At 41.9% G+C, this 25996-nt stretch overlaps 1 protein-coding gene across 3 annotated transcripts in view; it reads left to right on the top strand.

The window, feature by feature from the left end:
• Positions 1-386: 386 nt before the first annotated feature.
• The window catches only part of vn (membrane-bound neuregulin protein vein), a 320062-nt gene continuing 294452 nt past the window's right edge, over positions 387-25996 (top strand). For all 3 annotated transcript variants that reach the window (XR_013041565.1, XR_013041564.1, XM_003704568.3), the window contains exon 1: positions 387-2929. Coding sequence is in view for 1 of the 3 variants with exons in the window: in XM_003704568.3 (XP_003704616.3) it covers positions 1834-2929 (1096 nt within the window). In the remaining 2 variants the exon portion in view is untranslated. The remainder of the gene's footprint in view (positions 2930-25996) is intronic.

The following is a 25996-nucleotide window of genomic DNA, read 5'->3' as shown; positions in this document are numbered from 1 at the left end:
GTAGAGGGTAATTTTTAGCAGGACAGTTCGCAAATCTGGTCCAGTAACGACGAAGGGTTAAACGCTTAGATTTACGGTGAGGCTTAAAGGTATCGAAAGTAGGGGCAGACGGTGTCTGTTAGGAGCGCAGAGAGAGAGGATCACGCGTGCGGTTCCTCGGTTGTTAGGTCGTCGTTACACAGGTTCTTAAAGGTCCCGTGGTCTGGCGTGGCCGGAGCGGATCGGCGTGGCGTCTGCTCGTGCGTAGCCGGTCGGCGGAGTGCGCGGGGAATCCCCGTGGTCGTCGGCGCCGCTCCGCTCCGCGCCGCTTCGGGACGGTGCGCGCGCAGAGCCTCGACCGGCGTCCGCCAGGAGCCGCTGGCGCTGTGGCCGGCCTCGAGCTGCGCGAGCGGGCCGTTCAGTCTAATTTGAACCGTCGCGCGCGGCCGACGCGGGGCCACCGACAATCCCTTCTCCGCCTCGACGTGACACGAGGCTGCTCGTGCATGCCGCGTGCAACACACGCGCCGATCCCCCGCACGCGATATTATCCGCACGCGTGCCCGCCATCCGACAGCATCGTTGCCGTCGCAGAGTAATCGCGGCCGAGAGGTAGAGACCGGTAGAACCGTCGCGACCGCCGCGGATCGCGACCGATTTTTACGCTCCGCTAAGCGCGCCGCTTTTTTTTCTCGCGGCGCGATCGTCCTCGTCGGTGGACGACCCGCGGGAACAGGAGGAGGAGGAAGAATCGTGCGGTAAAACTGAGCAGTGAAGTGCGTCGCGCGAGGGCTAGACTTCGACGGTCGACGCTACCAACCGCGAGAGCCTCGTGAGTATATTTAAATAGTGTGTCTCTGGCTGGTCAGAGGAAGCCGACAGTTTCTTGGTCTTCGTCGTCGTCGTCGTAGTCTTCTTCTTCTTCTTCTTCTGCATCTTCTTCTTCTCCTTCTTCTTCCTCTTCTTCTTATTCTTATTCTACCGCTCCTTCCTACCGTCGTGTGTCATCATCCTCGGCTTTTCCTCGTTCGGAGTGCAACGTGATACGTGCGTCGAGGGACCGAGGCACCGCGGCACGGGGGTGGCGCGAAATTCTTCCTGGAATATCGAGGATTCGTTTTTTGGAAATCGCCGAACCGATCCGATGAGAGTCCTCGACTCGAGAATCTTCGATCCGTCGTATCCCTCCGAGATCCAACGAAATCCAGAAGATCCTCTATTTTGAATATATAAGAAGACTGTAGCGTGGGAGCACGGTGTACATAGGGCAAACGAGGAGACGTTAACCATAAGTCACCCGGGCAGGATGTTCCTCTGCAACGATCGACAGGATGATGCCGATTTTTGAACCGCGCGACCCGCAGCCGATTGCAACCAGCTCGTTCGACCAGGTCGTTCGGCATCGTCTAGGATAATCGCAAGTACGATTCCGTACGACGGCGTTCCCGTTGCGTCCGCTGACCCACCAAGGATGATGAAGAGGACGGTATCGCGTTGGGCGAAAAGCAGACAGCCGAGAATCTGTCCGATGGAAGTCCCGATCGCTTGCTGCCGGTGGTACAACACCTCGTGAACAGCTTGTCAAAGGTCGTTTCGTAATCGAACGACGTTTCTTCGCTAAAGGATTCGTCCGCAGAGAGCGATAAAGAGAGAGAGAGAAGCCGAGAAAGGAAGAGCCAGAGATAGACAGAAAAAAGCCAGCAGGAAGACAGAGATTCTCGCGGGAGATTCAAGCGGATTCCGCTCTCGAATAGCAAAGAAGAAGAAGAAGAGTGCCCAGAGAGAGGCGTGTGTGCTTGTTCGGGGTGACCGAGGTGTCGACCTCACCCCCGATCAAACCAGCAAGCAGGTCGGATGATGTGGGCGTCTCTGTTTTTGGCCGGGATCTTAAGCGGCTGGTGGGGCGCACTGGCGCTCGCTGCGGCACCCCCCGCCAATCGGAACTCCATCGAGGAAACGTCGACGAGGACCACCAGCGATCATCCGCCATCGATGAGCATCGCCACCGTTGAGAAACCCCTCGATTACCGTTCGCCAGCTTGGAATTTCGTCACGAGGACGGGGGACCAACCGATCGCTCGTACCCCGTCCGAATCACCGAAGGACGACGGTCCGCGAGTACGGCCGGAAGCGAGGCTGCTGTTGCCGACGTACGAGAGATTCGGTTACTCCGGTAACCTGGACTCGGTCCTCGAGGGTGCCCATCCGCCGGAGGATGCGTCCGAAGAGAGCGCGAAACGTTTGGACGAGTCTATACGCGAGGCATTCGTTTCCTCGTCGAAGCAGGCGAATCGCCGTCTCGAGAACGGGCCGCGTCCAAAGATGGAGGAGTCCGGTCTGACACGACCGCCGCGTCACTCGTCGACGCAAACGCCGTTTCTTTACTCTCCGGGGACCGAGTCGTCCGTCGAGAGGCCACGACCCATCAGATCCACCAAGCAACGACCAAAGAACCGGGCGAAAGCGGACTCGCCCAGAGAGCAGCGACGGAGATGCCGGAACAAGGGTTGCCGCGGACAGAACTGGTGCCCGGACGTGGACGTGGGCAACAGGGCGTACCTGGCGCCGACCGTGTTCGAGGGAAAGGCCAGGAGCATGACGTCCGTGAGGAAACCGGGCTCGAACTACTCGGTGACGTTCGAGGTAAAGCAAGTATACAAGAATCAGCCCGGTTTCCTGCCGTTGAAGAAGAACGACAGCGTCAGGCTGCACTTTCGAGACAAATCGGCGCCCGGCAAGTCGACCGTGTGCGGCTACGACACCGACGGGAAGCAGCAGCAGCAACGCGATAATCAGAGTGGTGTGGTGAGAGCCAATATTAAGAGGGGCAAAGTGTATCTAGTGTTTGTGAATCGCGTGGGACCCAGAAACTTCACGATCCTCGGTGAGCCGGTGATTCGAAGCAAGAAGAACGAACAGGCGGTGCAGGCTGTCGTTCGACCGGATTACGGTGAGTATCGTTATCGTTTCGTTCTAATTAATCCGATAGCTTCGCATCTTGACGAAGATACGACCGTTTCCAAGAGGAGACTCATGGATGCATTTTCATTTTCGATTGCACGGGTTTGGAAGCGAGGTTTCAAAACCCTGTTACTCTAACTTCGAGAATTCGGACCATTCTCTTTGTAATCAAATTTTTATCTTCGCAAGACTTTGTGGTTAGGTTTAAAAGAACTGTAAGACTGCCAGAACGAAAGTCTGAACTCATTTTATTTGGGAATTGAATTTCGATGATTTGAATCTTCTGTCGAAATCGACAAGATGTCTTCGACTTTATCAATAAATTTCACTACATCTTTATATTTGAGAATCGGTATCAAGAACTCTATACTTACTTCATCTCATTTTATATAGAAAAGAAACGAACACTGACTATATTAAAATGTAAAGATGATTCGTGCTTTACTATCTCGTATTTCCAAACTTCCAGAAAAGAATACTTAATTCCAATATCGTAATAGAAATAGCAATTCGTAATAGAAATCTCGTTACACGTCTCATGGACGGTCGTTGTAAATTCATGGTTATCTTGAATTCCGGAACTTTTTAATGTCGGAGGTTGTCGAAGGTGCGTCGCGACGTTTCTCCGATACGCGTGGATTACACGTCGCAAAAAAGTTGCATTAGGAACGTGATCGTACAAGATCGTAAAGCTCCGCGCAGAACGTCTTTCAGCTTGGGTGAAATCGTTCCGGACAGTTGGAAGCGCGAACGATAAATTGCGATCGCACGCTTCGACGCTGTATCACTTATCGTACGCGAGACTCGTTTTCTGGCTTGGAGTACGCCCACGTACAACACGGGAAGAAGAGGTGCTTTCCTCGAGGCGCGTAATCGAGCCGCGAACACGCGTATATTTAAACCGCCACGTAAGTTGGACCGCCTTCGAACCGACGTAAGTCGTTCGCCACGACTCCACTTTTCTTCTTTCCGTTCGAACGTTATCGTGTCGCGTTTACATCAGAACTTGACGCCAGAAGGAGCGTAATACCGCTAGTGCGTTCCCAGTCGACGACCGTCGAATGATGGATGTTAGAGATACTAGAGCAGTGGGCGCTAGGATCACGAGCGTAGAATGAGTGGGAAAGACTACTAATAAAGTAGCCACTTCGGACGCTAAAGTAATAGACGTTATTAGCGTGCTGAAGGCTAGAGCGATGTACGATGGATATTAACGCGATACTGACACAAATAATTGTAGAATGATGGAAAATCAGATTGATGTGTGTCTATCTTGATAGAGGGACATTAGCATGTTTGATGATAGAATGCTTCCAACATAGTTGGTGTAGCGTTTGAAGGATGAGTATTAACACGTTTTGGTAGAATGAGTTCTTGCATAGTTGATGCTACATTCACAGTTTGAAGGGTAGACATTAACGTGTTCGACGGTACAATGAGTTTCAGCATAGTTGACGCTATTCTACGCTCGGAAGATCTTTGACGGTAGAATGATTGATTCTAACGTAATTGACGCTAATAAATAACGTTCGACGAAATAGGCATTAACACGTTCAACATTAACACGTAGAATGATGGGTTCTAACATGGTTAACGCATACAACGCTTTCAGAGTAGGTATTTGACGATAGAATCATGAATTCTAGAATGGGTGGCGTATAATACATTTAACGCTTGAAGGATGGACACGAGCACGTAGTATAATAGGACTCAGGACGTTAACACATTCAACTAAAGGATGGTATAAACACATTCAGAGGTAGAATTCTAGCACACAGTATTCAACGAAGAATATGCACATTCGATAGATCATGAATTCTGACATAGTTATAGCATAGAAGAATGGACATAGATGGGATCTAACATAGTTATAGCACTTTCAGCTTGAAGAATGAGCATAAGCACGTTGGACGGAGTTCTAGCATAGTTGACGCTAGCGCCTGAAGGATGAGCGCTATAAGCACCTAACGTCGAAGGAACCTAGCGCTAACGACAGTCGGCGCGATAGACGCTATAACGATGTATCTTAACGTAATGAACACCGTAACGATAGGTCCGAACGCTATAACGACGGATTCTAATTAATGAACGCTATAACTTGATCTCGGTGCGCTAGAACAAATGGAGCAAGAATAAGGCTACAAAAAAATTATCATTTGGCAGATTTCACCGTCCTTTATTATTCCGTTATCACCGGAATTCGTTACCGCGAAAATTGCGTCCGGAGCAATCGATCGTGACTTCGTCGTCTACGATAGAGTCACGGAACGAACGTGGTATTTGTGCGAATTCGATGTATCTAGTGGCATAAGGTTTTTGAAGGTGGTCCAATTTGCTGTCGGTTCAACGTGCTCTGCGGTTCCCTGCTCCCGGCCAAAGACTTCTTCGTGACGGCGATGACTGTTCGCCGCTACGACCTTCCTTACTTGATTTATCGCGCTGGTCGACTCGAGATATCGAAAGTAGCTCGTCACGGAACATCTGTGAAACTTTTGACGAGTTGACGCTCCTTCTCTCTCTCCTTCTCTTCTGTTAACACTCGAAACGCACATGTGCTCCTCCTTTGGACCGGTGACACGCCGTGTTTTCGAACACACGCGTTTCTCTTTAACGTTTATCAGTCGTTTATTTTGCTCCGTCTATTCGGAGGCCAACTAGGAAGTTGTACCAAGTTGCCGGGCACAATGTTGATCGGGTAGGTAGCAAGGTTGCATACTCTAGCGATGGAATCATTGTATGTTATCGATAAGTGCGATCTGATAACGAGTCTCAGAATGAACATTTTATTCGCGAATTAATCGTGCACTACACGTGAAATTTTATATCGGATTAGTTAACAATCTCTGATTGTAAAATCTTTTATCGGAGCTGCATTTTTCTTGCAGATTAATTTGAAATTGTTTACGGTTGTGCAACACAAATGGCGTAGATTTTCTGACGGATAGCTTGTGGATGTTCTTTCGATTACACGCAGTGTTCCGAAGAAAAAATAATCAAATTTCTGCAAGAGTACTTGCAGTGGTTGCATGCGGTACGAGTATCTATTCGAAGAAATGTTACGACAATTTTCTCCAAGAAATTAGAATTCCCTCCACATCGATAGCGTTAAATATTTGATAAAACCTTTACACAGAGTGCATCGCATGAAAAATTGATAAGCAAGTAAATTCGAAGCGTATCCAATGTTGTCCGTTTGGGACATTATATATTCCGGTGATTCGATCGAGCAGATGAATTTGGCGAGTTGCTTTCGAAGATTAACGATTGATAAGATTAGTGGACGTTGAATTGTCCCTTTACAATATGAACTCCTTGCAAATCGATAACGCATTAATTTTCGAAAATGAATTTATGGTAAAAAATGTTGACGTTAAAATTTCGATGTTATTAAGATACGTGTAACGACCGGGTGTTAACGCTAGAATGGCGCTATCATAGTTGACACTAATAGGGTAAACGCTGAAATAATGAGCGCTAGAACGAATGGCAGTACCGTGAATACACGGATTACTGCTCGCTCTTAATTATTACGATCCATGTAGCACAAGGTATACACGCGGTTATTCGAGCATTTCCTTCACAATTTCCTTTTTATTCGCGAAATGAACGCTCGGCGAAATATCCCGAGCACTTTTCAGATAACACCACCGGGCAGGAAGAGAAGCCAGCAACTATGAAGGTAGCAAACTTCTTTGATACTTCTTCGAAGTAACTCGGCTCGAGCTTCGTTAGCGTCATTTTCGTCCTCCACTTTCCTCTCGTCTCGTTTACGAGTTCAGAACTGGCGTGCTCGTTTGCTTAGCACCCCGTCCTCTTCTCTACCCATGCGTATTACACATCCGCCTTGACGCGTATCGAAAGTTTTCACGACTTATCCCATTATGAAGCCTCGGAGTATCTCGTTTTCGCGAAAAGCAGAGTCGGACGCGTCGCTCGGGACAGGCGGAGTCTTCGGTTAAACCGATTTATCGTGTACGGTTGAGCATTCCTCGGCTAAATTGGATCAACCGGAAGCTTCGAATCCTGATAATCTTGTCGAATCGTTGCCGTGGATCGTTAAAAATCTTCCGATAACGTCTTCGAGCAATTTTCCTCCGCTAATCCAACCTTGCGTGGATGAACGTTTATTGATTTTATGGTTCGTCGGTTTGCAAGCTCTTATAAATACTATTCACTTGTATTTGATGTATAGTTGTTATAGTATGTATAAGTATACTTATACTTATACTATGTATAAGTTATAGTTTCAACTTAAATGTTTCATGAATAACTAGTTGCGGTTGATGTGTATACACGTCAATCTAAAACTCTGTCTGATCTGATATTTCTTCTTTTAAATCAAAATGTATTAAAATTATTTTTTATTACTTTTTTACTTTAGTTTTGACCTAACAGTAAGTGGTAATCAAACTTAAACCTAAAGAGAAATGTTTGGAATCAAATTTAACAGTTAACTACTTGGCTCATAATATCGTGACGCACTGACGCACATAACCTGAAACCTGACTCAACGACAAATCTGACGCACATTTTCCCCACGAATGTCGAGTTTAATTGTAACTATAATTCGTGTAATCAATGATCACAATAAATGGTCATAACATAACCCTATGTTATTTGTACAATCTTCTGTCTTAATGTACAATCTTCTGTCTCTGAATTTGTACAATCTTCTATCTCTCAACCTTCACCGAAATCATGGGTTAAGAAGCTAACAGGTTAATAAAAATGAAGATAGTATTCTGCACGGGGAGATGAACAGGGAAGAGTATTATGTCTGTCGGTAGCATAAGACCCCTTACAGGGGTAGGTTCGGGCGTGAAGAGAGAAGCAAAAGCGGCGCAAAAGCGTCTGGTGTCCGAGGACGGTTCGTTGATCCGCGATCCGCAAAAGCGGGTCCGCCGGCCCTTCTTCCAGTTGCCGGTGACTAAGCCAGACGGGGGGACCCGGGACGTCAATTATAAGGCCTTAATCGGAAACCCGTCCTTACTTCTGTTGGCTTACACTCGGTCGTGCCACCCGAGCGAGACAGCGGCCAAGAAAAACGGAATATCGAGAGCATAGTCGTGTCGTGCGAGACTATCGTGTCGAGTTTAACAGACGCGACCATCTCCTCCTCGACGAATATACTCGTCCCGACCTTTTCGTCAAGATTGCACCCTTTTCGCAAAGGTGACAACTGTTCAACTTGATGGACAACTGAACGCACTCGCAGGTCATTTTATTAATTTTATTCGAGTGTAAAATCCCTCTATGCGTAAAATATGAAAAATTCTAGATTTTGGAAATTTCCTGAAATTTAAATTTGCAATATTCACCCTAATACAGAGACAAAGTTATCACGCCATTGTATCGTGAGTCTATTCTAACCTTAAACGCTCATTGTCCAAAGATTAACGAGCAAACCGGGTCATTTAAAGCAGTACGCTTTACATCGAAATATTGAGTCACTTTTCGTACGAAATATTTGACGTGCTCAGGTTATCGCTCATCTACGATGTATCATAATTAAGTTTTATTAGTCCGGTGCCGACGCCGGATATTAAGTGTACGATTCCCGGTACCGATAAACGGAAAGTTAATCGTTTGCCCGATAACAGGTAGTCGGTCATTTTTCGGGATTTATTAAGAGAGCAACTCGCGTTTTTGGTGAAACCTTATTCGTAGATTACGTGTGTCGTAGCTACGAATTCGCTCAGTTCCCGTATGCACGCGATATTGTGTTATCTCGTTGCAACTAGATAGGTCCTAAAAGGGACATGCACAAGGTGCAGTTGGATTTTAGCGTTTGCCGTGAAACGTGCAATGGAAGAACATGCGGGTGCTCGTTAATCGTCTCGATACTTGCGATTTCTCTGGATCAAGGTTTATTTGACCGACATTTTTTAATTACTTTTGATACGACATTACGATGTTCATTCAGTTATCAGAATTTAATTCAAAATTTTTTATTTTGCTTATGAGTTAGCATATTTGAGGTAACACATCACTTCAGTAGAAGATATGAAAGAATTTGTAGTAGACTTTTGCTAACTTCATTGGTCGTATAATTTTATTGAGATTAACTGCTCTAGTAACATTAACGAAAGGAGCAAAATTACATGTTGCTTTAATAGCATTAGTTTTGCTTCATGTTATTAAAACATCACCTGTTTAATCAAATATTTGTACAATGATACATTGATCGAATACAAGTATTCGATTGGATCGACCGTTGTGATCGAACAAAGAAATTGGTAGATTAGGTAAAGCGTTGTATGACGTGCGTAACATGAAACGAGGAAATCTGTTAAACGGTTGACCTTCCGTAAAACGATTATCCAATACCGGTCATACGATTAATCAGCCGGCAAAAGATTGCCGACAACGGCTTCTCGAATCGGCCGAAAGTGTCACGACGAGAGGTTCGTCATTATCGAGGCACCGATCCTTTAACTATCTGTTCGAAGCACCGTTGCATCGTGCACCGTTGTATCGCGCCACACGACGATGCGTCCTACATAAACCCGTCGAACGCGACGATAATCGACGTCAATTAATTTCTATAGCAATTCGTCTGCACGACAATTTCGAAGAAACAACTAAGTTTCGACAGGTGTATCGAATCGACACGAACGGCACGTAATCGAAATCCTAACAATCGGATTTCCTAATAACCCGATTATCGCCATTATCGAATAAGAGGCCGAACGCAGGAATTTCCTTGGGAATATCGATGTCCCTCGATGATCACGATTGATGAAGCACAATTGGCGACTTAGCGAGAACATAGCCTGCTACATCGTGCTCGAGATTGATCGTCCAAGGAAGGGGAGTAAGGCACAAGGGCATCCGTAAGAGCAGTAAACCTACAGATAGAGTTAGACGTACGGTCAGAAAGAGTAAGAGATGAAAACAGGAGAAAGAGTAAAAGAATGAAGGGGGAAGAGAAGAAGCTGTCCGGTGATAAAGGGAGAGGTGGACGAAGAGGAAGGGAAATCGGCACGTACGTATCCAGAGCACGTACGGCCCTGTGCCCATACTCAGAGGAAACCCGCAGGTACGCTCTATACAGGATGTTCCACGCATTTCGCTCAAAAATAGAATACAAAATATCTAGCAATATCTACAATTTCTTCTTCCCCAAAAATTTACTCTCAATTTCTTCCTACATCAAATAGCAGTTGCAATCAAGTATATATAGCTGATCAGTTAACATCGTTGAAATTTTGCAAGAAAACCTTGGAAACAATTGATCTTGGATTAATTTTGTGAAACACAGGTTACTTGAAACTCTGTCAAAGTGTCCCTTATGAATAAAAACACCGATGGTACCGTTGTATCCGTAGATACTGAAAGATCCTACGTGAAAGTCCACATTTGCAGAGGTTAGGTGCATAAACACAAGAGAATTGTTGATGGTGAGTTACGACATGACCCAGATGCGTGAAACGGTCTGTAGACGGTATGGACCAAGGCTCACGCACAAACAGAGACGGGTCGTACACGCACGTGTACAGGTGGAGGGTGGGGTATGAGAGCCAAAGCAAAGGGTGGGAGACCACACGTGTGGTGTGTGTATACACCGAGCAGGTAGACTGCTGGGCGGCCGGCGATCCCAGGCCTCGAGCACGAGGTCTCCGAGGTGATCCGCCGATCTGGAGAACCGGTGCTCTCGATGTTGTTCCTCCACCTGGCTATCTCGTCGCTTCTCTCGCTCGCTCTCGTTCGTTCGCATCGAAATTAGTTTACCTGGAATGCGATTGTACCGATGCAACTCGTCTGCTTCGTCGCGACATTCGAACCATTCGTTCGCCTTCTTTTCTTCGTTTTTCCGCGGAGGAAAATTCGTTTAAGGACGAACCTGATCGGAACCAACACTGTCAGCCGACCGGAGATTCATGATACCGCTGACCCTGACCGCCTCTTTCAGCGAATCATTTACCGCATTTTTGCTCCTTTCGAAAATGCTTTTCGATGACTGCTGCGTGACACTTCGATTCTTATCCATGTGGGTATCGTTTGCACATTCGATGTTACTTTTAATTAGAATTAGAGTCATTTCTCTGTAGTTACAGTCATTGTAGGATCACAAAGTTGGTATTATTAGAAAGTTAATTTAAAATGTGACTCTATCAGTGACAACAGATTTGACGTAATTGGGTGACATTTCAAAATCACAAAAGTACATAATAAGAATATTTATGAAATTCGGGTAGAACCATATTAAAAAATCAATCCAGAATAATACTAATAATAAGGAACAGTACTACATCAGTCTTGAAAACCATGCGAATATTATTTATTGAAAAAAACACCTTTTGCAAGTGTTGCTAATATGTATAACACAATAGGGTTAAAGTTGAGCACATACGCAAAACAGTTTTATTTTCCGATAAACTTGTTTCGCGTTATTGCAATTCCGTGTTAGAAGGGTTAATAATAATTCGATCGATCGCATACCTGTCGAACCAGATCGTCGAATAAATCGAACGAACGACTCGAGTAGACTGCCGGGCGACTGTCGATCTAAAAGCCGAGCCAATCACTCGAGCGTGATTATTTTTTCCACGATCGAGAAACGTCGGAGCGATCGGTGAACGGTGAACCAAACGCTGCTGAATGGTGAGCAAAGATTTTTCGGCGATAACAAAACTCGAGACATTATCACGGAACTCGATAAGCTCTTTAACTCGGGACGCGATCCTCTTATCGTTCAAATTCTATCGTGTTCGGTGAAAGTTTCGTAATCGAAGGAATAATTCTTATTTGTGAGTGACAGCCTTTTGAGAAATTAGCGCTTTGTCGGTGTTATTTTTAGGATGTTATTGTTATTTATTTTATTGAGTTGAACGTTTCTGATAAATTTTTCATTGAGGACCTGTTATCAGGATCTGTTTATCAACATATTGCTTGTTTTTATATTTGATCTTGAAAAATTGTATATAAAAGTGAATTGATAAATTTGAAAGATAAGATGCAATTTATAAATGAAAATAAAAATTGAAAAATAAACTTCAACTTGAATTAACTATATATGAAAATGAATAAGTAAATCTTTAAAATAAGACACAAAATAAAAATTGAATAATAAAGTTCAACTTGAATTAACAGCATACGAAAATGAATAAGTAAATCTTTAAAATAAGATACAAAATAAAAATTGAAAAATAAATTTCAATTTGAATTAACTATATACAAAAATGAATAATTAAATCTTTAAAATAAGACACAAAATAAAAATTGAAAAATAAATTTCAACTTGATTTAACTATGTATAGTTAATTTATATACTTATTCATTTACCTATATGAATAAATAATTTTGAGAGATAAGATGTAACATACAAATGAAAATAAAAATGAAAAATGAACTTCAACTCAAATAAGCAATATACAAAAATAAGTAAATTTGAAAAATGACATATAAAATAAATAATGAAAAATATACTTGGACTTGAATTAACTGTACACAAGAATGAATAAGTAAATTTACAAAATAAAACAAAAAATAAAAATTAAACTAAATTTGAACTTGAATGAACTATATACAAAAATGTATAAGTACGTCTGAAAAATAAGATGAAAAATAAAAATGGAGCTAAAACTCAAAAATAAATTTTAACCAAATAATATTGAACCAAAAAATAATATACAAAATATTAGTTTCTCAAGCATCATATCCCTATCCATCAATCCAGCAACAAAGTCAGCTCTAAAAGATTTCAACCCTCATATCTCGTAACATGACTAAAAATCAGAAGAATCGATTCCGTAAAACATGAATCCATCAAACCTAAAAAACAAGATGATTAATGCAGTTGAATCTAATCTTGTCATCGAGTATAGCGATACCCGACATGCATCATAACCGTTCAAAAATTTTAATATCGCATCATAGAATTTATGATCCTCTTCCCTGCACGCAGTGAAGAAAATCGTTGGCTGCTGGCAATTCGATGGCGTTTACGGAAACGTGTCTCCGTTCCGATGTCCCGTCTGGCTATGGGATTCGCGAAATTGCCAGCCGTCTAGCAGGTACCCGTTTGGACCCACGTAGGACAATCAACGTTCCCGGATACAATGCGATAATTTGCTATCGCTCGTCGACATCGTCGATTGAATTACGAGCGTATTATCGTCGTGCCGACGCATTTCTGACGCTCTGACTACTTCTCTGTCCCGGACAAATGTGCTCTTCTGTGATTAACGACCGATCGATTGTCATACTGTAACCGTCCGACACGTTCGTTTTTATTGTTAAGGTGTTCGAAATGGAACGTAACGGATATTTTTATCGTCGCGAATCGGAGGTGAATGTTAAGATATCGTTAATCTTTAACGACTCCCGAAACTACGCGAAATTCAAGGTTCTAATCGATACGGCGGTGATAGAATTAACGTAGCTGTTAATTCTATCGATCATCCATAATATCGGATATTATAATCGGTACACCGAAATTCGTACCCGCGCAATTGTACTCGATTAGCCCTGATTCGAGGGTTAAGCGAATTATCGATAATCGTTAGCTCGAGAGCACAGTTTTTCGATTAAGAGTGGTTAATCGATAAATTTTAATAAAGCGTCGATGAATCGGTAAATTCAGTTGTCGTCCTAACAAATTACGCGATAATGCAACGAGTATAGTCTCGATTCGGTATGCAACTTTCGCAAGTACGAAAAATTCGTATTATACAAGACGGTTAACGAAACTTGCTCCCACGTATCGCTTTTGTTATCGGAAAGTCTGCGTGAAAGTGAAAGAAAAAGAAAAAAGGCTGCGTTCCGAGAAACACGATTCCCGTCGAGCATCCCCCTTTTCCACTATCCCGTGGAAAACGCTTCGGTATCTCGTTAAAAACTCGGCAAAAAGTTGGAGTTAGTTTCTCTCACGCCAGTTTTCCCCCTCTCTCTCTTTTCGTTTTCTTTTTAACCCCGATACCAACCTCCCCGCCACGAACGAGCCAGCAAAAAAAGGACAGCCTGTCGATAACATGTGTTTTCCCTGGCGGGTTAAGCAGCGCCCTTCTCCCTCGGCTCCCTCTGCCCTTCTTTTCTTCCTTCGAATAAGGGATGAGCTCGCTTAAAGAGTCGTAGATTGAATATCGTATGGCGTGTACCTCGTGGATTTCGGCCCGCTATTTGTATGCCGAAACGGAATTGACTATTTCACCCTTCCGTGAGCTCCCTTATTTTCAGACTTATACAACTTTCTTCGCGAACTTCTCTTGATATGTCGTTTCTATTGACTTCATATTTCATTACATAATTTATGTAGTAAGAAAAAATTTCATTACATTAATATTCCCACATTGTCTGCATTTTTTATTGTACACAGGAAGGGATGATTTATCACACTTCACGACATGAATCATTCATTGCAGACTGAAAATAATTCATTCAAAAATATATGCACTGTGTACTATTAAAAAATACATAATGTTAAAAAGTATGCAGTATGTAACATTAAAAATTATATGTAAAATATATTATTAAAAATTATATGCAATATGTATTATTAAAAATTACATGCAATATGTAATATTAAAAATTATATGCAATATATATTATTAGAAATTATATACAATATGTGTTATTCAAAATTACATGCAATATGTAATATTAAAAATTATATGCAATATGTAATATTAAAAATTATATGCAATATATATTATTAAAAATTATATGCTATATGTATTATTAAAAATTACATGCAATATGTAATATTAAAAATTATATGCAATATGTAACATTAATAATTATATGCAATATATATTATTAAAAATTATATGCAATATGTATTATTAAAAATTATATGCAATATGTAAAATACGTAATACATACTACTAAAATTATGCAGCACATTTTAAACCATTTTACATTTTCACGTCACGTAACGTCACGAAATACAATTTTTTTATTTAATGCAAAATAAGCAATTTATACATAAAATGTAGGAAGACATTTTACTCTCCGTGATGAACATAGATTCTAAGTAAATAGACTTTTAACCTTCGCTTACTTTGCGCTGTTTAATGTTAATAACTCGATAGCTGAAGCCAGTATACTCCGGTATCAAACGAGAGGTAATAAATGTCAAAGTTTCGACAGTTTCATACTTGAGCTAATAAAATCGCAGGAATAAGCGTGCACCTGGGTCGAAACTTTTGTGTACATTTTTATTTTGAAAAGAATCGTAAAAGTGTTCCGGAAGGACTACTATATTAAGGGTGTTACGAGTGGAATTTTTCGTTGGAAGTAAAATCTTGATCTACAGGTAACATTGTGAGTCTTGTAACGCGAATTAGGTGCAAGGTTGACTTAGGAAAAAAATATACTTTTGGAAAGACGAGTGAAGAAAAGCGGGTAGCTAGATCAGACGTGTCCCGGTCCGTTGTCGCGGTTATAAATAACCTACTCACGGAGTATTATTTCCGAACGGTCTAGAACCCATTCGGATCCGTGAAAGAGGTCACGTAATGCGTGGAAAAAGAAGGAAGTAGGAAATCTGTCCCTGTGTTCTTCGTGGCGAAGCATGCCACGAAAATCGACATTGTGAAGTTCGAAATAGGCGGACGAGATTTCGCGCGAATTTCAACAGCAATTAAACTTTGTGCCTGGATACGATTTTGAAATATATTTCGCGTCAAAGAACACCATCACCGGGACGCACGGTCGTCAGGCAATTTGATAATTAACGAGAGAGACAAGCTTTGGCTTGTTAAATAATCCCTGGATCGGATACCTTTGACGAACACCCGTATTTGCGGAATTACTCGAGCTTTGTCGTTCTTCTGATTAATCCTTCGAAAGGGGTTGCGTTTGTTCGCTCAAGATTGTCGAATCCTCCTGGATCTTCTTGAAATTTCTTACTTTACCTGCGTATTCGCTTCGATACACCTCGCTTTTGTTGCAAGGCTCGTTATTTATCGATTGTATGTAAAGAGACATATCGCTGGATACATCGTGTGAGGAGTTGTGTGATGTAGGTTTGTATTACTGTGTGTCAAGTATCGTTAGATCACGCGTTGTGTCACGCACTTTGAGAGCTGCATTACGAGTCGAATCATTATGCATTTTATTGCTGAGAGTTGCACTATGAATCGAATCACTTTATCGCTGACAGGTGTATTATTACGTACTTTGTCACTAATAGTTGTATCATGAGTAGAATCATGTTAAGTTATATTACTATGCTTGGTAGTTGTAACGAGTTGTTTTCTCATGCATACTATTGTCAAGAGTTGTATTATTACAAATCGAGTTATCATAAACGGTATTTGCAACGCGTTGTGTTCTGGACAAGTTGTAATATGGATGGATTGTGTTCTCGTTGCGTAGTGTTCTTGACGCGTTATATTCTCAATGCGTTGTATTCTCGACGCGTGGTATTCTGGATGCGTTGTGTTCTTGGCGTGTTGTGTTCTCAATGCGTTGTATTTTCGATGCGTGGTATTCTGGGTGCGTTGTGTTCTCAATGCGTTGTGTTCTCGACGCGTGGTATTCTGGATGCGTTGTATTCTCGTTGCGTAGTGTTCTCGACGCGTTGTATTCTCAATGCGTAGTGTTCTCAATGCCTTGTATTCTCGACGCGTGGTATTCTGGATGCGTTGAGTTCTCGACGCGTGGTATTCTGGATGCGTTGTGTTCTCGACGCGTGGTATTCTGGATGCGTTGTATTCTCGACGCGTGGTATTCTGGATACGTTGAGTTCTCGACGCGTGGTATTCTGGATGCGTTGTGTTCTCGACGCGTGGTATTCTGGATGCGTTGTATTCTCGACGCGTGGTATTCTGGATGCGTTGTGTTCTCGACGCGTGGTATTCTGGATGCGTTGTATTCTCGACGCGTGGTATTCTGGATACGTTGAGTTCTCGACGCGTGGTATTCTGGATGTGTTGTATTCTCGACGCGTGGTATTCTGGTGCGTTGAGTTCTCGACGCGTGGTATTCTGGATGCGTTATATTCTCGACGCGTGGTATTCTGGATGCGTTGTGTTCTCGAGGCGTTGTATTCTCAGCGCGTGGTATTCTGGATGCGTTGTATTCTCAGCGCGTGGTATTCTGGATGCGTTGTATTCTCGACGCGTGGTATTCTGGATGCATTGTGTTCTCGCCGTGTTGCATTCGCTATGCATTGTGTTTTCGACGCGTTGTGTTCTCCACGCGTTGTACTCTCAACGCATTATATTCTCAATACATAGTACTTGTAACACGTTATGTTCCCATCGCGTTAATTCGCAACACACATTCTCAACACATTTTATCCGTAACATATCATAACCTTCATGCGTTATATTCCCAACGCGTTGTACCCCAACGCAATACATTTTCCACCCATACTTTTCCAAGCCCCATTTATTAAACCCCTCATATCACGCGTTACATATTCCCAACATTTATAATCCCATCCTTCCTCCACCCAAAGACATCACCAAAAAAGTTAAATAACCAGGAAGTATCATAGAATTCCATTTCCCCCTACATCACAAAATAAATCGACCAGCCATTCCACGGAGTCGTTACCACGGCTACAGCGTATTTCGTATGATAATCGATTCGTTTTTGGGGAACTGCCGAACGCGTAGGTCGATCTCGATCGTGCAGTACCGTCGGTTAAACTGCACAGATAATCTCGATTAAAGGCGAGTAGATGGCTTTTGATAGGTGATCGCGTCGTTCTGGAATCGCGAAATTCGTAGTCTGGTAGAGGTAGACGGTCGGTCGGACAGATGGAAAAGCGTTTCGTGCCGGATCGCGGGGAGGAGGCGAGGGTGGGAAGGCGTACTAATCGGGACTTAAAATCTTGCCAGAGCTCGCCACGGTTAATGCACGGGGAATGGGTCGGTGCACGGAAACACGCGGTTTTCCTTGGAACACCAGCCGAGAATTCGTGGGAGCATCACGATACACAGGGTGACGTCAAGCGTGTCAGGAGACACAGAGTTGCCTAACGATGACTCGGAAAAGATGCGATGCATCGGTTTGGACTCTGCGAAACCTCGTCTACGTTTTGCTTGCTTTGCTAAACGTTGCACGAAAACCACCTTTCCAGTATTACTGGATAGGATCAGGCCCGGTTCGGTTTACCAGAGTTGCCGAGAGAACCAATATGGCGGCGTAGACCCCTTGTGCGCATGCGCCAATCAGTATTTCGTGGTACGAACCTTAAAAGTACGAATGTGATGTTTGTTAATTAATATAAATATGAAAGATCTTATATAAAGTGTTTTAACTAAATTTTCTTCCTTTGCATGAAGGATTCTTTCAGACTTTTTATAGAGTGTTTTAAAAAATATATAGGGACTATTATTTATAGTCATGTGACTGTGAACTGTAGTTTGGTGACCAGTTCTTCTAACGCTAACGTTAATTATGACCGCAAAGATAGTAGCAGGAAGATCAGAGTGTTTTTCTTGGAATAGCGATAAATATCGTATAAATTTGAAGCAGATATTCGAAATTGGTGTAATTTTCTCGTTATCGAGTTGTTCTGGTTCCTCGTCCGCCTCCACCTCGTCGCGCCATCAATCCCCTTCTTCGGGAGCTGCCAACACTGGCTGCCGCCTTCTATATACATATCTCGTTCTCGAATCGTCTCTCGTAGCCACGTTCGTTTTCGTCGTTTCCAGCTTCTTTCGTCTCGGCTCCCTCCCCTCCCGGTTGCTTCTTCGCCCTATTTCTCCAACGAGGGAGTGTTCGTTCGATCATCCTTGTCTCGCCCGACGTTGCTCGGTGTTTTGGCGGCGAATTGAACGAATTAAGTCGAAGGAAAAGTGGGCATGCCTGGCAAGAAGAAGAAGAGGAGAAGGTCTTTGTAGAGCACTCGGGGGCAATAACTCGCGGCGTGTTGTGACTACGCGATGACGGCCAGACCGCTGGTCGCTGCTGTCTTTCTTTTCTTCTTCCCTCTCTTTTCTTTCTCGATCTTGCCGCCTTCTTGCCCGACTCCTCTTTCACCTTGCGCGCCTTTCGCGCCGCTTTTGTCTCCTTCGCTCGACGCTTTTCCGCGCCTCCGACGTTTCAGACCTTGGACCCTCGGATCAACCCTTTCTGAGTGCAGTCTGCTAGATTAATGCTGCCTACGTTTACGTTCGCCTAAGCGTACGTTCAGTCCAAATGGCGCACTTTGCTCTTGCGTTAACATTCTAAGCTAGATGAATTCGTGAAACTCTAGAGGGTTCAAAGCTCTTCGCCGAGCTTTCATTTCACATATTTTTTGATCTACGAATTCCTATTCAAATTTACTCGGTTGTACATTTTTCAAGTTCTACTATTTTTAATTTTACTAATAAATTACAAAACTTAAATTCTCCAATTCCAACATTTTCAAAACTAAATCCCAAAAGTCCTGTATTTTAAAATAATTAAAATTTCCCAACTTCTACATTTCCAAATCTCTAAACACCAAATCGTAATGTTTTCAATTGATATATCCTTACATCCTCAAATCTCAATGTTCTAAATTTTTATCCAATCCCCAAATGTTCTTTGACTTTCTTCCAAAGTCTCAAGTATTCAAAAGTCTCTAAAACTGAAGTGGAAATCGATGAACGTTGTAGATTTACTGATAAAAAATGACATCACTATTTACATGTACTTCGAGTAACTATTTTAAAAAAAATTGTAGAGATGTTTCTAAAGCTATTAAAAATTCGTTGTAGATTTTTGGTCGTTGCTTGAATTACTAGCCTTTTGAACACGCGCCTTTTTGCAACACGATTAAAATCAGAGAACTCTCATATTGTGCGGTATTCCGAGCGAAACACCGAAATTTGAAGAGGAAACAAATGTAACGACAGGCAAAAACAAAACGGTTTTATTTGCCCCGACATGTACTCCTGTCCCGCCTAAAAAATGGACAGGTCAACCTATTGGAGACAGAAGCTGGATCGATTTGTTACCGGGCGCAGGTTTTAAAAACGTCCTGTTTCCCGTATTTCGATAACGAGAGTCAACCCTTTACAAAGAGTTATGGTGACGAGTTCGACATGAAAATTTCGACGATAAATCTCTGCGAGGAAGACAGGGAACGTTGAGAGAAAAAAATGAAGAAAAAGGGGTGAAGTTCGAAAGAATCAAGCTGTACCTTTTCACGCAATAAGAGTAAAAGTACGAGACGGTTTAAGGTTGCAGAAGGTGGCGAACAGTTTTCCCATAGGAAACGGGAAAACCGAAGTTCGAGCCGGTCGCGACGATAACTGCATTACAGAGACCACCGACTGTTTCGTTGATTCGTTCGTTGACGCGACCGAGTTCAATTGGACGGAATGTCTCGACCACGAGGGGACTTGAAAAAAATCTCTTTATTCGCTCTGCAGTTCTGTTCTTTAAATTCATAAAGCGCGAAACTCCCAACTTTTACCTCGACGTTTCCAATATTTATCGATTATCGATGCCTTATTTGACGATATATTTCAAGCCCTTTCTAATTACATCAATTATAAGTGATCTTCAATATTTTCGGTTGAGAAGTCAATGAATTGTCTGGTTATTTTTAATGGTATTCAATGTTTTTATACATGTAAGGTTAAGTCAAGTGAAGTCAAGTGAAGTCAATCTAAGATTAAGTCAAGTGAAGTCAAAGTAAGGTTAAGTCAATTGAAGTCAAAGTAAGATTAAGTCATGTGAAGACAAAGTAAGGTTAAATCAAGTGAAGTCAATGTGAGGTTGAGTCAAGTGAAGTCAAAGTAAGGTTAAGTCAAACGAAGTCAAAGTAAGGTTATGTCAAGTGAAATCAAAGTAAGATTATATCAAGTGAAATCAAAGTAAGATTAAATCTAGTGAAGTCAAAGTAAGGTTAAGTCTAGTTAAGTCAAAGTAAGGTTAAGTCAAGTGAGGTCATAGTAAGGTTAAGTCGAGCAAAGTCAAACTTAGATAAACTTACATGATGTCAAAGTTAGATTAAATCAAGTGAAGTCAAAGTAAGGTTAAGTCAAGTTAAGTCAAAGTAAGATTAAGTCAAGTGAAGTCAAAGTAAGGTTAAATCAAGGGAAGTCAATGTTAGGTTGAGTCAAGTGAAGTGAAAGCAAGGTTAAGTCAAATGAAGTCAAAGTAAGGTTATGTCAAGTGAAGTCAAAGTAAGATTATATCAAGTGAAGTCAAAGTAAGATTAAGTCTAGTGAAGTCAAAGTAAGGTTAAGACAAGTGAAGTCAAAGTAAGGTCAAGTCAAGTGAAATCAAAGTAAGGTTATCCCTGGTGAACTCAAAGTAAAGTTATATCAAACGAAGTCAAAGTAAGGTTAATTCAAACGAAGTCAAAGTAAGGTTAGATCAAGTGAAGTCAAAGTGAAGCTAAGTCAAGTGAACCCAAAGTGTAGCACATCAGTTTAATAAAACTTTTTACATCGTGAACGAACTAATAGATTGTACAATAGCATTTGTAATCATCTCAAAAATATAACTAATTCATTTATATGTAAACGGTATTCTTTGAACAGTAGCTGATGCTTTGACAGAGATATGATGAATGTACATTACAGCCTTAAACACACTGGTCCAATGAACTACTTTTGTCTACTCGTGCATTGGTAATAATATTTCCTGCATTATAATGAGCAGTCCGTAATCGAAACCCGGCCATTGTGCTCCTTGTTAAATTCGTTATTGTTTTACGTAGTCGAAAACTCGATAACGCGAGTGCACCGTATTCGACAGGGTGCATACTTCTCCCTCGACCAAATAATTGTTCGATCGTTTCACCTCGGGGGTTCGATTAACCGACGATAATCGGCAAATCGTTTGTTGTTCGGCGAGCTTAATGATCTCGTAAATGTACTGGGTAAAACGCGTGATAATACGAGAAGAATATCTCTCCATCGGTACAATGCCTTTCTATCTGCTAAACTACGCGATACATTTCGGAATTTTTGAAATTTCGAACGTGGTTTTCGAGCCCCGCCATATTTGCAACCGGTTGATCGATACGATCAATGTTGCTAGGTCTAACCTGATATTGCACGCATGATTTATTAAGGTTATCGTTCGAATTTTCAATTTATTCTTGCAAGTTGTTTGCAGTTGTGTTTTTTATTTATTCTGGTACAGGTGTTAATTGTGAGATCAATTTGCAGTTCGGTTGCAGTTTCTGAAAATTTTACTCAAGAATGATTTTTTTCGGTTAAAAAATAAATTATATGATTTTATTGTATTTGCACTTATTTTAAATGGCTGACAATTATTTTAAACAAGTATTATATTAATGATATACAAGGGAAAAAATAATTCAGATACATAGTCAATGGTTGAATGAAACTGAGTTTCTTTCTAAAAGAAGAGGTAAAATGGCGACTAAAAATTTGACAAATCGATTAGTCATTTTCTACAGCTTCCCAAAATATAATTACCCCATATTTCAAGTTGGAATATAATAAAAGCGCTTTTATACTAAAAAAGAACATCTACATGCGCAACCACTGGTTGAATTTTAAAAGCAAACATTCAGATACATTGTCCAAGTCAAAAATGTAATTACTGCACATTTGCAGTTGAACTACAACGAAAACGCTTCTTTACATATAAAAGATAATAACACCCACATATGCAGTCAAAGGTAAAAAGGAAATTAAACGTCCTCATACGTGTTCATGTCCCTGAAGGCGTTAAGATAGAAGATAAAAGTTTGCAAAATCTGATTATTATTTTCTGTACCTTTAAAAAATATAATTACAATACTTGTAGCTGGATTACATGTTTTTGTATACAAAATTATAATATGCACATATGCGGACAGTGAACGTAATAAGGAAACTAATCGTCCACATATGTGTTCATGTATGAAGAGGTTAGATAGCGAATGTAAGTTGTAAAAATTTAGTAATTATTTTTTATAGAAGATTTTGAAAATCTCATTACATCACACTTGAAGGTAGACTGTAACAAATACATTTTATAAAAAGTACAATATCCACATATGCACTTATCGGTCGTTCAACGTAATAAGGAAATTGAACGTCCACATATGTGTTCATGTATGAAGAGGTTAAGATAAGGAATGAGAATTGCACAAATTTAATAATAATTTTTTATAGCAGATTCTGAAAATCCAATTACATCGTACTTGAGTCTAGATTGCAACAAATACACTCTGTAAAAAGAACAATATCCACATATGCAACTATTGGTCGTTAAACGTAATAAGGAAACTAAACGCCCGCATATGTGCTCATGTCCCTGAACAGGTTAAGCGAATGAGAATTGGAAAAATTAAATAATTATTTTTTAAAGCAGATTCTGAAAATCCAATTACATCACTTGAAACTAAACTGTAACAACTACGTTCTATATAAAAAGAGTACAATGTCCACATATGCCGCATGTGTCGTAATAACTAACTCAAACGTCCTCATACGTGTCTCCATCCCCACAGAGACTAAGCTATCCTCCAAAAACAACAAAACCCCATAATTTCATAAAACACTCAAAACCAATTATTCGAATTTCCAAAGCGTTTTCAACGAACGAAACCGCAAAAGTCCCCAAACCGAGAACACGCGATCCAGCAAATACCCGCAAAGTCCAAAAGAAAGGCGATTCTATCGATTCAAGGAAAAAAAGCCGAGAAAGCGTTAATCGCACGGTGTGGAATAAGTCGAGGCGTATCGTGGTTGCGTGTCGCGATCGAACCGCAGAAGAGACATCAAGTCGTCGTAGGAGACAGACGGACGATGGCATTTGCTCTTAAATCGGCAGATCTCCGTCTTTACTTTCTTTGCATCAAATGCAGTGGTCAAGCGGCGGCTCGCTGATGGCGGACGATCATCGTATAAGGCGAAGCGGCCGCAGCCGGATCCAAGCGACGACCGGGATTCTGCCTTTAGCCGCGTCGTTGGCTCGCGGAACTGTACTGCGGTGTTTATATGGTGTCCTCTGCTATTCCGTGTACGTAGCTATCTTTCTATACGTGGACAGTGCCTATCGCGTATCGCCATGTTCGTTGTGGGAAAATCGTAGAAAACAAACTCGTTTGTCCTCCCACCGTTCTCCCCGCCCGATCTCTCCTGTCTTTCTCTCTCGACGTTGACCCTTTTCCCAGCCATCCCCCGTTGGATTTTCAGAAATTTTCTTTCCCGGAACTCGATCGAAGGCCAATTAAATTCACGTGGACCACGTGGGAATTCGGTCCGAAAATGCTGCCATAGGCTGCGAAACAAAGTGGATGGAAAAAGAGAATAAAAGAACTATAGGATAGTGGAAGCATATTATGGTGATTGATAGCTTTGAGACTTGCGAAGCTTGAAAATTTAAGAGTTACAAATTATTAGAGACTTTGAGGATTTACACGTGAAATGTAAGAGGAAGTTTTGTATCAAAGATGATGTTCTTCGAGATAAATTTCTGAGTCTTGAAGAGGCTTGCAGAATTTGAGAATTTCAGGACGTAACTGTCTTGACATAACTTTCTTGAAATTAACACCTATAATTAACAGAGAAGTTAACACCTATAATTCTGGGCTGCGTCGTTCAGAGCTAATTCCTACAACGTGACTGAAGAAAGTTAAAATGTTACTCCTTGATTAGATCACAGTTGATCCCAAAATTCAATTGCAGTGAAAATACAAGTGTCACCGTGTGTCATAAAATGAAGAAAACGACGTTAGACAATGAAGAATAATGGAATGGTGATTCTGTTGACGATGTGGGAGGGTAAAGGCCGTTCCAGGATAGTAGGATATTACATGCAGTGATGGATGCTTCAAGGAGCTTCGAACTTCTCCTTGAAACCAAAACGTGCAAAACTTCAAGAATTTCAAGATTCTTCAAAGATACGTTTCCAGTAAAATGTTTGACTTCCAACATTTGAAGTGTAGAATCACTCAAAACAAAAAATTTTATGAAACTCCTCCTGACTCAAAAGTATTTTTAATTTGTAAAAGTACGGGAACGCAGAAAATTAGGAATTGCAGGTTGGAGTAAAATCACGAGGACGTTCGGAGAGTAGCGTAAAGTTGCGTGCTCTCGTGACGCGTAGCGCTGTGCGTGTAGGAGCGTCGTCGCTCGGCCGACGCACCGAAATAGAATTTCGAAATAGATCCAATATTTTCGTCGTCTCGCATTTGCGCCACCTCTCTTGCCTACCACCGTCTTGGTCGTAATCTTTGTGGTCGTCGTCGTCGTGGTCGTCGTCTTCGTCTTCGTCGCCGAGAACGTCGCCGCGAAAAAAGAGAACGAAGGAAATCCGTTTTTCGAACCGTATGAGGCTCTCGCCATTCACGACGATTTCGATGTTTGGGGAATTAAACTCTCCTCGAAAATCAAGTGCGATTGACCCCCGTGATTTCGACGAGGGCTAGAACTTTTCAGCTACTCTCGTTTTGCTCGCGTCTGCCGCCACAGCTGTTGCCCGTTTTAGAAGGTTCCGCTTCTCTCGTTAACGACGGATTTTCTTCAGACCATTTCCCTTTTAAGCTCCAGCTACGCAACAACACGGTTTTGGAGTTCGAACACGTTTATTACCTAGACTGGCCAAGAGTTCGAAAAAAGTAATGGAGCGGCGTAACCTTCCGAAGATGGATGAGCAATATTTCAAGAATTTTCAAATTTATACTCAAATATCTAAACCCTAAAATCTCTAAATTCTAAAGTATCTAAATTCCCAAAAATCCAAAAAATTTGTTATCGCAAGAAGCACTGTGAGAAACGAAAAAATGTCCAATATTATTATTTCGAATGAATTAGAAATTCTGTTAAGTTGACTTTCGGCGCGCTTTGTATCGACAAGCCCCGTAACGTCGATAACGTAATTGCGCTTAAATCGTGAGACGCCGTCGCGTGCACGAGTTTTTATCGTCCCCCAGCCGCATTATAGAAACATAACCGAACGTATAGCTCGTCGATGAAGGTTAAAAGGGTTTTCGTATTAGTCGAGGATACACGAAAGAACTTCGCTATCTTCGTGGCACAAAACGGTCGAACGATCCACCCTGTTGTGGCACGGTTAACGTTGCCCCTCGTATCGGCACGTTCGATCTTCGGCAAATTTCTAAATACCCTTTGTGAATTTTCATGAACGAGCACGCGATAACTGCTACATGCCATAATCGCGGAATTTTGTGCACTTACGTTAGAGGCATGTTAAG

This window comes from Megachile rotundata, chromosome 2 (assembly GCF_050947335.1).
Source record: "Megachile rotundata isolate GNS110a chromosome 2, iyMegRotu1, whole genome shotgun sequence".
NCBI lineage: Eukaryota > Metazoa > Arthropoda > Insecta > Hymenoptera > Megachilidae > Megachile > Megachile rotundata.
Note: the sequence above shows the minus strand (reverse complement) of the source record. Positions and strands in the feature narration are given on the sequence as shown.